Source organism: Microcaecilia unicolor, chromosome 10 (genome assembly GCF_901765095.1).
Source record: "Microcaecilia unicolor chromosome 10, aMicUni1.1, whole genome shotgun sequence".
Lineage (NCBI taxonomy): Eukaryota > Metazoa > Chordata > Amphibia > Gymnophiona > Siphonopidae > Microcaecilia > Microcaecilia unicolor.
In genome coordinates, this window is record NC_044040.1 from 83,301,237 (window position 1) to 83,314,347 (window position 13,111).

General features: G+C 50.0%; 1 protein-coding gene across 1 annotated transcript in view; it reads right to left on the reverse strand.

Moving 5' to 3' along the window:
• LEMD3 (LEM domain containing 3) overlaps positions 1–13,111 on the reverse strand; it is a 372,137-nt gene that overhangs the window by 37,957 nt on the left and 321,069 nt on the right. The window contains 1 exon segment of the mRNA XM_030216941.1: positions 3,351–3,429. Within this exon segment, the coding sequence (XP_030072801.1) occupies positions 3,351–3,429 (79 nt within the window).

Consider the following 13,111-nt stretch of genomic DNA (forward strand, 5'->3'; position numbering starts at 1 on the left):
TGATGCTAGAACTTTAAACATACTCAGTTTATGCATTAAACTAAATATGTGTGGAAGTGGCAGTGTCAGAGGCTAGAGCACAGGCAGGGGCTCCACTAGTGAATCTTCAGAAAAGATATGTGGCAGTAGTGGCACAGTTCCGATGGAGGAGGAAGACAGAAGCCTGCCACATGTGGAAAGAAGCCTGGTAACAGACAGCTTTGAGCCACCGGCAGCTGCATGCACAGAGGGGGTTACAAAGGTGGATATGCAAGCAAGGATGGAAAAAATGAAGTCAGATCTCGTCGGTAAAAATCCAGATCGGAGACGCAGTGCAAGAACAAAAGGCAGATTTAACAGATATGGGAGTACATATTGACAGCGTGCAGACCCACACGGATGGCTGTGAAGACAGTGTCGAAGGTGCAGAGAGGAGTTGAGGCGTTGTGAATGGAATACCAGGAACTTGGAAGTCGCCCAGTGCAAAGGATGGATGAGGATTTTCAGCTGGGGATTGTAGCAACGCAGCTGGGTCCTGGTTTCTCAATTGAACCAGTCACTATCCCGGACTGGAGATTTGTGGTGGTGAAGCTGGACAGACAGTATGATGTACAGATTAACAGCATTTAAGTATAACAGAAGATGGAAGAGCTTTCAACTTTGGAGGAGTAACCCTTGATTTGGAATGGTGGGAGCGTAAGAACTTGGGGGATTTTGGTTGCTGGTGTGGAGGGTCAATTGTGCCTAAGATACAATGCCTGCACTTTGGGGGTGGGGGGGGGGGGGATTGTTTGTACAAAGTGGGCACACGTGTACCTGCCAAGTGTTATGTTTGTACTTGTTTTGTTGTTTCAAAACATTTGCTGAAACCATAATAAAGTTTTGTTTTTCTTTTGCAAATTTTGCTTTTTCTTCTCCGCCCTTGCCCCCCCCCCCCCCCTTGCTGGTGAACCCTCTTGCCTTCCTTCTATTCATCAAAGAAAACTCTTATCCAAGTTTAAGGATGGAAACTGACTTGTGCCATTTGCTTTTGCATTTCAGCACTTTTGAATATTTGGGTCTGTTAATGTTGTTATATCAGCCTGAAAGCCTATGAAGGTAGCTCCATACTACTACTACTACTACTACTATTTAGCATTTCTATAGCGCTACAAGGCATACGCAGCGCTGTACAACCTTTAGCTTTTGCGATAGCTGACCAAGGCATACACTGGTTCTTGTAGCTAACTTGATACGCATGGAGGAGTTTTCTTGTTCTTACATCAATATTTATGATGCCAGTTCAGAGTTCTAAAACTATATTAAGGTACAGGGAATGCAAGCTGATTAATATGAAATAAGATACAAACTATTAAAGCAATTTTTAATATCAGTTGCAGTCTTCTGTAGTGAGAAGACATTTAAGTGTTGTTTTTTTTTTGTTTGTTTGTTTGCATTGATGATTCCTCGAGAGCTGAGTTTTTGGGCCATGGAACTTTTGGAAGCACCACTCTTAAGTTGCAGACAGCAAGTTGTACATGAAAGCTAAGTGGATTTTGTGATCTTTAACAAGATCCAGTCTCTCTGTTAAATTCTTTTAGATCATTGTTTCCCAAGTCCAGTCCTGGAGTACCCCTTGCCAGGTTTTCAGGATGTCCATAATAAATATGTATGAAGTTTGCATACACTGCCTCCATTATATGCAAATCTCTTTCATTCATATTTGTTGTGGATACCCTGAAAACCTGACTGGCAAAGCGTACTCCAGGACTGGACATGGGAAACACTGTTCTAGAAATCGTGATTGCTCAAGCATGGCACATCTGCAAGTCCTTTCTGCACATCTTATCTATACTACTTTGTGGGTATCAATAATTCATAGTAGAACTTGATGCCAACTCAAATGCATCATGGGCTAAAAAGACTAGATAAACACCACACACAGCCTCTCTAGCTATAAGAGCTGGAGCCTGAAATTCCTCATATTTCTCCTGGGTAAGAAGGAGTAAGTCTGCAGTTCAGTTCTGGAAGGTATGGAAGTAATTTGCAACAGATTTGGTACTCTGCAGAAAAACAAGTACTGTGTTCTGAAAATATTTTTCAATAAGATCATGAGTCTTTGGATCATGGTCCAATGGCAAATTCATGTCTCAAACTTCTTGGACCTCTTGATAGCAAATTTTATCACCATATATCGATATAGAAACTGGGTATAAGGAAATCTGAAAAAAAAAAAGTGTTCTGTGCCTGCTTTCTTTCTTAATCGGAAGCATCATTTTTGAGCTTTTCTGAATCTGCTGCAGGAGACAGTGGAAGGTACTGGTACAAACTTCTTGAGTGTACACAGGTACAGCATTTCAAGAAGCAAAAGTAAGGTGCCCTACCTTTTTCTGAGACTACAAATCACATCCTCTGAACAAAACGAGTAAAGGAAATATTCTGCAACTGTTCATAGAGCAGGCTCTGAAAGCGAGTCTGGTAAAGAGTCCTTGCGCATTGTTCTTCATCAAGTCAAAATACAAAAACTGCTCTACGTCCAAATGCTTAGAGGCAGAGTCTGTTCCTGTGGTCTGGGTACTACAGACTGCTTTGATAAGGCTTGGCCATCAGTACAACTTGGACTGGCTTTCTGGGCCACCTTCAAGCAGAACTTAGCTGTACCAGACAAAAGGCTCAGAGCCTTTCCTGCTAGGCTCAAATTGCTCTCTATTGCATCTTAGCACAGCAGTCATGCAATTTGCCAGGAATCTTGTAGCACTCAGCATCAGTCTTCAGGAACGTCTTCTACAAACATTTCAGGCATTTTAGATCTATTACTTTGCTTCTTGCTCACTGTAAAAAGAGAAACCAACTTTCAGCCAGGCCACTAGCATTGAGTACAGTCATCAAAATCAAGTTGTGACTCATGCATTGGACTGTGTTATGAAAACAAAATGGCTGAAGAAAACTGATCGTTCCGCAAAAACTCAAGCAACCAGTATGAGGAAAAAAAAATAGATAAAAAATGTTCAAAAGTGCATGTGGAGGAAAAAGAGAAGTCTGGCAACCCTAAACAGCTGGTCATAATAGATATAATCCTCCTGTGGCAGAAAAGAAATGAGGAGCAGGGCATCTAAGCTGCACATGGGAATAGTGACATACTTGAGTTTTCCTACAAAACTCTGGAAGTTGTCCTGTGCACTGGAATGATTCATTCACATTGCTCATTGCACCTGTTTGTCAGAAAGTGGTACTTTCTCTTAACAGATTCTTTAACCAGGTTCGAGGAACATAATGTTACTTTTAAAAACTAAAATCGGCCTTAAAAACAATCCTTCCAAGCTTCAACTTAATGTTTCCTAGTCACACAAAAGCAACAAGAGAAAAAAAATTTCTAAAACTCATATACTTACCATCAAACCAAGAACCATGTAATGCCTTAAATGCCTTGCCAGCATACTCAGGAGATAAACATTTCACATACACACAGCCCTGCAAAAATAATACATTAGTTCAGGACAAGAAAAAGTGTGTTGCCATTGCTAATGCTTCTCATTCTGTGGCAACTTAAAAATAAGATATGTGGCAATTTGCATGTAATATAGTGGTCAAAATTTGACCCAGTGGCATAAAAGAATAGAAGGTGAACCTCTTATTGTCATTTCAACAGCATATACAGAAAAATGTATAATGATTCTGAAGAATCAAAGCAAATCACTAGAACACTGGAATATGTATTAAAGCTGACAAAGCTTGAAACCAGCTGACTAGATGGTATTCGTGTCAGAGGTCTGAAAACTCAAATACGAAATAAATTGCAGGTATGCTACTAGTAATCCATAATATCTCACTAAAATCTGGTGCCATGCCTGATGCTTGGAGGGCAAAGCGAATGCTACATACCTGTAGAAGGTATTCTCCAAGGACAGCAGGCTGATTGTTCTCACTGATGGGTGACGTCCACGGCAGCCCCTCCAATCGGAAACTTCACTAGCAAAGGCCTTTGCTAGTCCTCGCGCTACCATGCGCACCGCGCATGCGCGGCCGTCTTCCCGCCCGAACCGGCTCGTGTTCGTCAGTCCCGTATGTAGCAAGACAAAGACAAGGGAAGACACAACTCCAAAGGGGAGGCGGGCGGGTTTGTGAGAACAATCAGCCTGCTGTCCTCGGAGAATACCTTCTACAGGTATGTAGCATTCGCCTTCTCCGAGGACAAGCAGGTTGCTTGTTCTCACTGATGGGGTATCCCTAGCCCCCAGGCTCACTCAAAACAACAAACATGGTCAATTGGGCCTCGCAACGGCAAGGACATAACTGAGATTGACCTAACAACTTATCCAACTAAAAAAGAGTGTAGCCTGGAACAGAATAAAATATGGGCCTAGGGGAGTGGAGTTCGATTCTAAACCCCGAACAGATTCTGAAGCACTGACTGCCCGAACCGACTGTCGCGTCGGGTATCCTGCTGCAGGCAGTAATGAGATGTGAATGTGTGGACAGATGACCACGTAGCAGCTTTGCAGATCTCTTCAATAGTGGCTGACTTCAAGTGGGCCACTGACGCAGCCATGGCTCTGACATTGTGAGCCGTGACATGACCCTCAAGAGCCAGCCCAGCCTGGGCGTAAGTGAAGGAAATGCAATCTGCTAGCCAATTGGATATGGTGCGTTTCCCCACAGCCACTCCCCTCCTGTTGGGATCAAAAGAAACAAACAATTGGGCGGACTGTCTGTTGGGCTGTGTCCGCTCCAGATAGAAGGCCAATGCTCTTTTGCAGTCCAATGTGTGCAGCTGACGTTCAGCAAAGCAGGAATGAGGACGGGGAAAGAATGTTGGCAAGACAATTGACTGGTTCAGATGGAACTCCGACACTACCTTCGGCAAGAACTTAGGGTGAGTGTGGAGGACTACTCTGTTATGATGAAATTTGGTGTAAGAGACCTGGGCTACCAGGGCCTGAGGCTCACTGACTCTTCCAGCTGAAGTAACTGCCACCAAGAAAATGACCTTCCAGGTCAAGTACTTCAGATGGCAGGAGTTCAGTTGCTCAAAAGGAGGTTTCATCAGCTGGGTGAGAACGATATTGAGATCCCATGACACTGTAGGAGGTTTGACAGGGGGCTTTGACAAAAGCAAACCTCTCATGAAGCGAACAACTAAAGGCTGTCCTGAGATCGGCTTACCTTCCACACGGTAATGGTATGCACTGATTGCGCTAAGCTGAACCCTTACAGAGTTGGTCTTGAGACCAGACTCAGACAAGTGCAGAAGATAGTCAAGCAGGGTCTGTGTAGGACAAGAGCGAGGATCTAAGGCCTTGCTGTCACACCAGACAGCAAACCTCCTCCATAAAAAGAAGTAACTCCTCTTAGTGGAATCTTTCCTGGAAGCAAGCAAGATGCGGGAGACACCCTCTGACAGACCCAAAGAGGCAAAGTCTACGCTCTCAACACCCAGGTCGTGAGAGCCAGAGACCGGAGGTTGGGATGCAGAAGTGCCCCTTCGTCCTGTGTGATGAGGGTCGGAAAACACTCCAATCTCCACGGTTCTTCGGAGGACAACTCCAGAAGAAGAGGGAACCAGATCTGACGCGGCCAAAACGGAGCAATCAGAATCATGGTGCCTTGGTCTTGCTTGAGTTTCAACAAAGTCTTCCCCACCAGAGGTATGGAAGGATAAGCATACAGCAGGCCTTCCCCCCAATCCAGTAGGAAGGCATCCGATGCCAGTCTGCCGTGGGCCTGAAGTCTGGAACAGAACTGAGGGACCTTGTGGTTGGCTCGAGATGCAAAGAGATCTACCAAGGGGGTGCCCCACACCTGGAAGATCCAAAGCACTACTCGGGAGTTGAGCGACCACTCGTGAGGTTGCATAATCCTGCTCAACCTGTCGGCCAGACTGTTGTTTACGCCTGCCAGATATGTGGCTTGGAGCCACATGCCGTAACGGCGAGCCCAGAGCCACATGCTGACGGCTTCCTGACACAGGGGGCGAGATCCGGTGCCCCCCTGCTTGTTGATGTAATACATCGCAACCTGGTTGTCTGTCTGAATTTGGATAATTTGATGGGACAGCCGATCTCTGAAAGCCTTCAGAGCTTTCCAGACCGCTCGTAACTCCAGAAGATTGATCTGCAGATCGCGTTCCTGGAGGGACCAGCTTCCCTGGGTGTGAAGCCCATCGACATGAGCTCCCCACCCCAGGAGAGACGCATCCGTAGTCAGCACTTTTTGTGGCTGAGGAATTTGGAAAGGGCGTCCCAGAGTCAAATTGGACCAAATCGTCCACCAATACAGGGATTTGAGAAAACTCGTGGACAGGTGGATCACGTCTTCTAGATCCCCAGCAGCTTGAAACCACTGGGAAGCTAGGGTCCATTGAGCAGATCGCATGTGAAGGCGGGCCATGGGAGTCACATGAACTGTGGAGGCCATGTGGCCCAGCAATCTCAACATCTGCTGAGCTGTGATCTGCTGGGACGCTCGCACCCGAGAGACGAGGGACAACAAGTTGTTGGCTCTCGTCTCTGGAAGATAGGTACGAGCCGTCCGAGAATCCAGCAGAGCTCCAATGAATTCGAGTCTTTGCACTGGGAGAAGGTGGGACTTTGGATAATTTATCACAAACCCCAGTAGCTCCAAAAGGCGAATAGTCATCTGCATGGACTGTAGAGCTCCTGCCTCGGATGTGTTCTTCACCAGCCCTTTGTCGAGATAGGGGAACACGTGTACTCCCAGCCTGCGAAGGGCCGCTGCTACTATAGCCAGGCACTTAGTGAACACTCGGGGGCGCAGAGGCAAGCCCAAAGGGTAGCACACAGTACTGGAAGTGACGTGTGCCCAGCTGAAATCGCAGATACTGCCTGTGAGCTAGCAGTATCGGGATGTGCGTGTAGGCGTCCTTCCAGAGAGCATAGCCAATCGTTTTCCTGAATCATGGGAAGAAGGGTGCCCAGGGAAAGCATCCTGAACTTTTCTTTCACCAGATATTTGGTCAGGGCCCTTAGGTCTAGGATGGGACGCATCCCCCCTGTTTTCTTTTCCACAAGGAAGTACCTGGAATAGAATCCCAGCCCTTCTTGCCCGGGCTCGACCGCATTGGCGCTGAGAAGGGCGGAGAGTTCCTCTGCAAGTACCTGCTTGTGCTCGAAGCTGTAGGATTCAGCTCCCGGTGGGCAATTTGGAGGTTTTGAGGCCAAATTCAGGGTGTATCCTTGCCGGACTATTTGAAGAACCCAACGGTCGGAGAGTTTAAGAGGCCACCTTTGGTGAAAAGCTTTCAACCTCCCCCCGACCGGCAAATCGCCCGGCACGGACACGTTGATGTCGGCTATGCTCTGCTGGAGCCAGTCAAAAGCTCGCCCCCTGCTTTTGCTGGGGAGCAGTGGGGCCTTGCTGAGGCGCACGCTGCTGATGAGAGCGAGCGCGCTGGGGCTTAGCCTGGGCCGCAGGCTGTCGAGGAGGAGGATTGTACCTACGCTTACCAGAAGAGTAGGGAACAGTCTTCCTTCCCCCATAAAAACGTCTACCTGAGGAGGTAGATGCTGAAGGCTGCCGGCGGGAGAACTTGTCGAAAGCGGTATCCCGCTGGTGGAGCTGCTCTACCACCTGTTCGACTTTCTCTCCAAAAATGTTGTCCGCGCGGGCAAGGGGAGTCCGCAATCCTCTGCTGGATCCTATTCTCCAGGTCGGAGGCACGCAGCCATGAGAGTCTGCGCATCACCACACCTTGAGCAGCGGCCCTGGACGCAACATCAAAGGTATCATATACCCCTCTGGCCAGGAATTTTCTGCACGCCTTCAGCTGCCTGACCACCTCCTGAAATGGCTTGGCTTGCTCAGGAGGGAGCTTGTCCACCAAGCCCGCCAACTGCCTCACATTGTTCCGCATATGGATGCTCGTGTAGAGCTGGTAGGACTGAATCTTGGCCACGAGCATAGAAGAATGGTAGGCCTTCCTCCCAAAGGAGTCTAAGGTTCTAGAGTCCTTGCCCGGGGGCGCCGAAGCATGCTCCCTAGAACTCTTAGCCTTCTTTAGGGCCAGATCCACCACACCAGAGTCGTGAGGCAACTGAGTGTGCATCAGCTCTGGGTCCCCATGGATCCGGTACTGGGACTCGATCTTCTTGGGAATGTGGGGATTAGTTAAAGGCTTGGTCCAGTTCGCCAGCAATGTCTTTTTTAGGACATGATGCATGGGTACTGTGGACGCTTCCTTAGGTGGAGAAGGATAGTCCAAGAGCTCAAACATTTCAGCTCTGGGCTCATCCTCCACGACCACTGGGAAGGGGCTGGCCGTAGACATCTCCCGGACAAAGGCCGCAAAAGACAGACTCTCGGGGGGAGAAAGCTGCCTTTCAGGGGAGGGAGTGGGATCAGAAGGAAGGCCATCAGACTCCTCATCAGAGAAATATCTGATGTCCTCCTCCCTCCTCCCACGAGGCCTCACCATCGGTATCAGACACAAGTTCATGAACCTGTGTCTGAAGCCGTGCCAGACTCGACTCCGTGGAAACATGGCCACGGTGGGAGCATCGAGAGGTAGACTCCCTCGCCAGCACCGGCGAAGCTCCCTCCGCCGACGTCGTCGGGGAGCCTTCCTGGGAGGCAGCCGCAGTCGGTACCGCAAGTGGTACCGTTGTCGGAGACCTCACCCCGGGCAAGGGGCCAGCCGGCGCCTCACTCGATGGTACCGGAGGCGCAAGCACCCCCGGTACCGGAGGGGAAGGGCGCAACAGCTCTCCCAGGATCTCTGGGAGAACGGCCCGGAGACTTTCGTGCAGAGCGGCTGTGGAGAAAGACATGGAAGCCGATTCAGGCATCGAGGTCAGAGTCTGTTCCGGGCGTGGAGGATGTTCCGGGCTGTCCAAGGTGGAGCGCATCGACACCTCCTGAACAGAGGGTGAGCGGTCCTCCCGGTGCCGATGCCTACTGGGTGCCGACTCCCTCTGCGACCCAGAGCTCTCGGTACCGATGCGGGAAGGTGACCGGTGTCAATGCTTCTTTGATTTTTTCAAACGAAGCATGTCACCGGAGCTTTCCGGTACCGACGAGGAGGACGTAGAATCCAGCCGTCTCTTCCTCGGGGCCGAGGCCGAAGAAGGTCGGTCTCGGGGGGGGCTGTACCGCAGGAGCCCTCAGGGTAGGAGGAGACCCACTCGAAGGCTCACCGCCACCAGCAGGGGAATGGACAGCCCTCACCTGCACTCCAGTCGAAGCACCACCGTCCGACGACATCAGCAACAGCGGAGGTCCTGGTACCACCGACGCCGACTTCCGATGTCTCGGTACCGACGATGCAGAGGGTCGATACCTCGATGCCGAGGTTGAAGGTCTTGATGCTGTCGACTCGATGCCTCCGGTGCTGTTGTCAACGAAGAGCCCGAGAACAACACGTTCCACTGGGCCAATCTCGCTACCTGAGTCCTCTTCTGTAAAAGAGCACAAAGACCGCAGGCCTGCGGGCAGTGCCCAGCCCCCAGACACTGAAGACACGACGCGTGCCTATCAGTGAGCGAGATTACCCGGGCGCATTGGGTGCGCTTCTTGAAGCCGCTGGGAGACTTCGATGACATGGGCAGAAAAATTACGCAGGCGAAATCAAAATTCGCGATGGTGACGAAGGGCACCAAAATTAAGGGAGAGAGAAAAACCCGTACCGAGGCCACAAAAAAGGCCTACCCCGAAAGCGAAAGGAAACTTACGTCGGGGAAACAAACTAGACACACGGGAAGGGACAAAGACCGAGGTCCTTTTTTTTTTTTTTTGCGAAATCGCGAAGACGCGCGAGGGTCAACTTCAGGGGCGCGAAACGGCGGCAAAACACGACTGTCCCGAGCGCGGACAAAAGAAGACTGACGAACACGAGCCGGTTCGGGCGGGAAGACGGCCGCGCATGCGCGGTACGCATGGGCGCACGAGGACTAACAAAGGCCTTTGCTAGTGAAGTTTCCGATTGGAGGGGCTGCCGTGGACGTCACCCATCAGTGAGAACAAGCAGCCTGCTTGTCCTCGGAGAACAAATGAAATATCAATTTATAAATGGGTTGCAGAGGTGATGCAGAAAAAAAAAAAGAGACTAGTCAGCTTGAACTCTGTGCTGGAGAAACAGCTTGAACTCTGTCCTGGAGAAAACGGTGGAAGCTAAAGTTAAGAAAAAAAAAATCATTTAATGTATAGATCCACATGTAATAATGCAGAAGAGCCACAAATTTAGCAAAGGGAAATACCACTTTACTGATCTATTACAATTTTTTTTTAAAGATGCTAATTGAACGTGTGGAAGGAGCTGATATGGTACAATTTAATTTTCATTAGACATTTCAGAAAAGTACCTCATGGAGACTTCTGAACAGGCATGAGATAAGAAACAAAATGTCCTATCATAATTTGGACATTGCTTAAAAGAAAAAGTATGATCAAAGGTGAAAGTCATACCTGTTAATTTCCTTTAGTCTGGCTGCATCACCCTGATGGGTGTTATCCCTTTTTGCCAGCAGAGGGAGGTAGAGAAACTGATCTTCCTAGTGACATCACCAGTATAAGTCATTGGTGCTTAGAGAAATGTTCTAGCATGCCTCTGCCACAGCAGTGTCCCAGAAAGGGTATGATACATACCTGTAGCAGGTGTTCTCCGAGGACAGCAGGCTGATTGTTCTCACGACTGGGTGACGTCCGCGGCAGCCCCCACCAACCGGAAAGAAGCTTCGCGGGACGGTCGGCACGCAGGGCACGCCCACCGCGCATGCGCGGCCGTCTTCCCGACCGTGCGCGACCGCTCCCGCCAGTTGAATGACTAGCAAAAGATGAAACACACAACTCCAAAGGGGAGGAGGGAGGGTAGGTGAGAACAATCAGCCTGCTGTCCTCGGAGAACACCTGCTACAGGTATGTATCATACCCTTTCTCCGAGGACAAGCAGGCTGCTTGTTCTCACGACTGGGGTATCCCTAGCTCTCAGGCTCACTCAAAACAAGAACCCAGGTCAATGGAACCTCGCAACGGCGAGGAAACAACAGAAATTGACCTACGAAGAACAACTAACTGAGAGTGCAGCCTGACCAGAATAAATTCGGGTCCTGGAGGGTGGAGTTGGATTTACACCCCAAACAGATTCTGCAGCACCGACTGCCCGAACCGACTGTCGCGTCGGGTATCCTGCTGGAGGCAGTAATGTGATGTGAATGTGTGGACAGATGACCACGTCGCAGCCTTGCAAATCTCTTCAATAGTGGCTGACGCTGCCATGGCTCTAACACTATGAGCCGTGACATGACCCTCAAGAGTCAGCCCAGCCTGGGCGTAAGTGAAGGAAATGCAATCTGCTAGCCAATTAGAGATGGTGCGTTTCCCGACAGCGACCCCTAGCCTGTTAAGGTCGAAAGAAATAAACAATTGGGCGGACTGTCTGTTGGGCTGTGTCCGCTCCAAGTAGCAGGCCAATGCTCTCTTGCAGTCCAATGTGTGCAACTGACGTTCAGCAGGGCGGGTATGCGGCCTGGGGAAGAATGTTGGCAAGACAATTGACTGGTTAAGATGGAACTCCGACACCACCTTCGGCAGGAACTACTCTGTTGTGATGAAATTTGGTATATGGAGCATGAGCTACTAGGGCTTGAAGCTCACTGACCCTACGAGCTGAAATAACTGCCACCAAGAAAATGACCTTCCAGGTCAAGTACTTCAGATGGCAGGTATTCAGTGGCTCAAAAGGAGGTTTCATCAGCTGGGTGAGGACGACGTTGAGATCCCATGACACAGTAGGAGGCTTGATAGGGGGCTTTGACAAAAGCAAGCCTCTCATGAATCGAACGACTAAAGGCTCTCCAGAGATGGCTTTACCTTCCACACGATAATGGTAAGCACTAATCGCACTAAGGTGATTCCTTACTGAGTTGGTCTTGAGGCCAGACTCTGATAAGTGCAGAAGGTATTCAAGCAGGTTCTGTGCAGGGCAAGAACGAGGTTCTAGGGCCTTGCTCTCACACCACACGACAAACCTCCTCCACTTGAAAAAGTAACTCTTTTTAGTGGAATCCTTCCTAGAGGCAAGTAAGACCCGGGAGACACCCTCAGACAGACCCAACGCAGTGAAGTCTACGCCCTCAACATCCAGGCCGTGAGAGCCAGAGACTGAAGGTTGGGGTGCAGTAACGCTCCGTCGTTCTGCGAAATGAGAGTCGGAAAACACTCCAATCTCCACGGTTCTTCTGAGGACAACTCCAGAAGAAGAGGGAACCAGATCTGACGGGGCCAAAAGGGCGCTATCAGAATCATGGTGCCGCGGTCTTGCTTGAGCTTCAGTAAGGTCTTCCCCACCAAAGGTATGGGAGGATAAGCATACAGGAGGTCGGTCCCCCAATGGAGGAGAAAGGCATCCGACGCTAGCCTGCCGTGTGCCTGAAGTCTGGAACAGAACAGAGGCAGCTTGTGGTTGGTCTGAGAGGCGAAAAGGTCCACCGAGGGGGTGCCCCACGCTCGGAAGATCTTGCGTACCACTCTGGCATGGAGCGACCACTCGTGGGGTTGCATGACTCTGCTCAGTCTGTCGGCCAGACTGTTGTTTACACCTGCCAGGTACGTGGCTTGGAGGAGCATGCCGAACCGACACGCCCAACGCCACATCCCGACGGCCTCCTGGCACAGGGGGCGAGATCCGGTGCCCCCCTGCTTGTTGACGTAATACATTGCAACCTGATTGTCTGTCCGAATTTAGATAATTTGGTAGGACAGCCGATCTCTGAAAGCCTTCAGTGCGTTCCAGATCGCTCGGAGCTCCAGGAAGTTGATCTGCAGATCCTTTTCCTGGAGGGACCACAGACCCTGGGTGTGAAGCCCATCGACATGGGCTCCCCACCCCAGGCGAGATGCATCCGTCGTCAGCACTTTCACGGGCTGCGGAATTTGGAATGGACGTCCCAGGGTCAAATTGGTCCGGATGGTCCACCAGAGCAGTGAAGTGCGGCAACTGGTGGAGAGGCGGATGACATCTTCTAGATTCCCGGTGGCTTGGAACCACTGGGAAGCTAGGGTCCATTGAGTAGATCTCATGTGAAGACGAGCCATGGGAGTCACATGAACTGTGGAGGCCATATGACCCAGAAGTCTCAACATCTGCCGAGCTGTGATCTGCTGAGACGCTCTGGTCTGCGAAGCCAGGGCCAAGAGGTTGGTG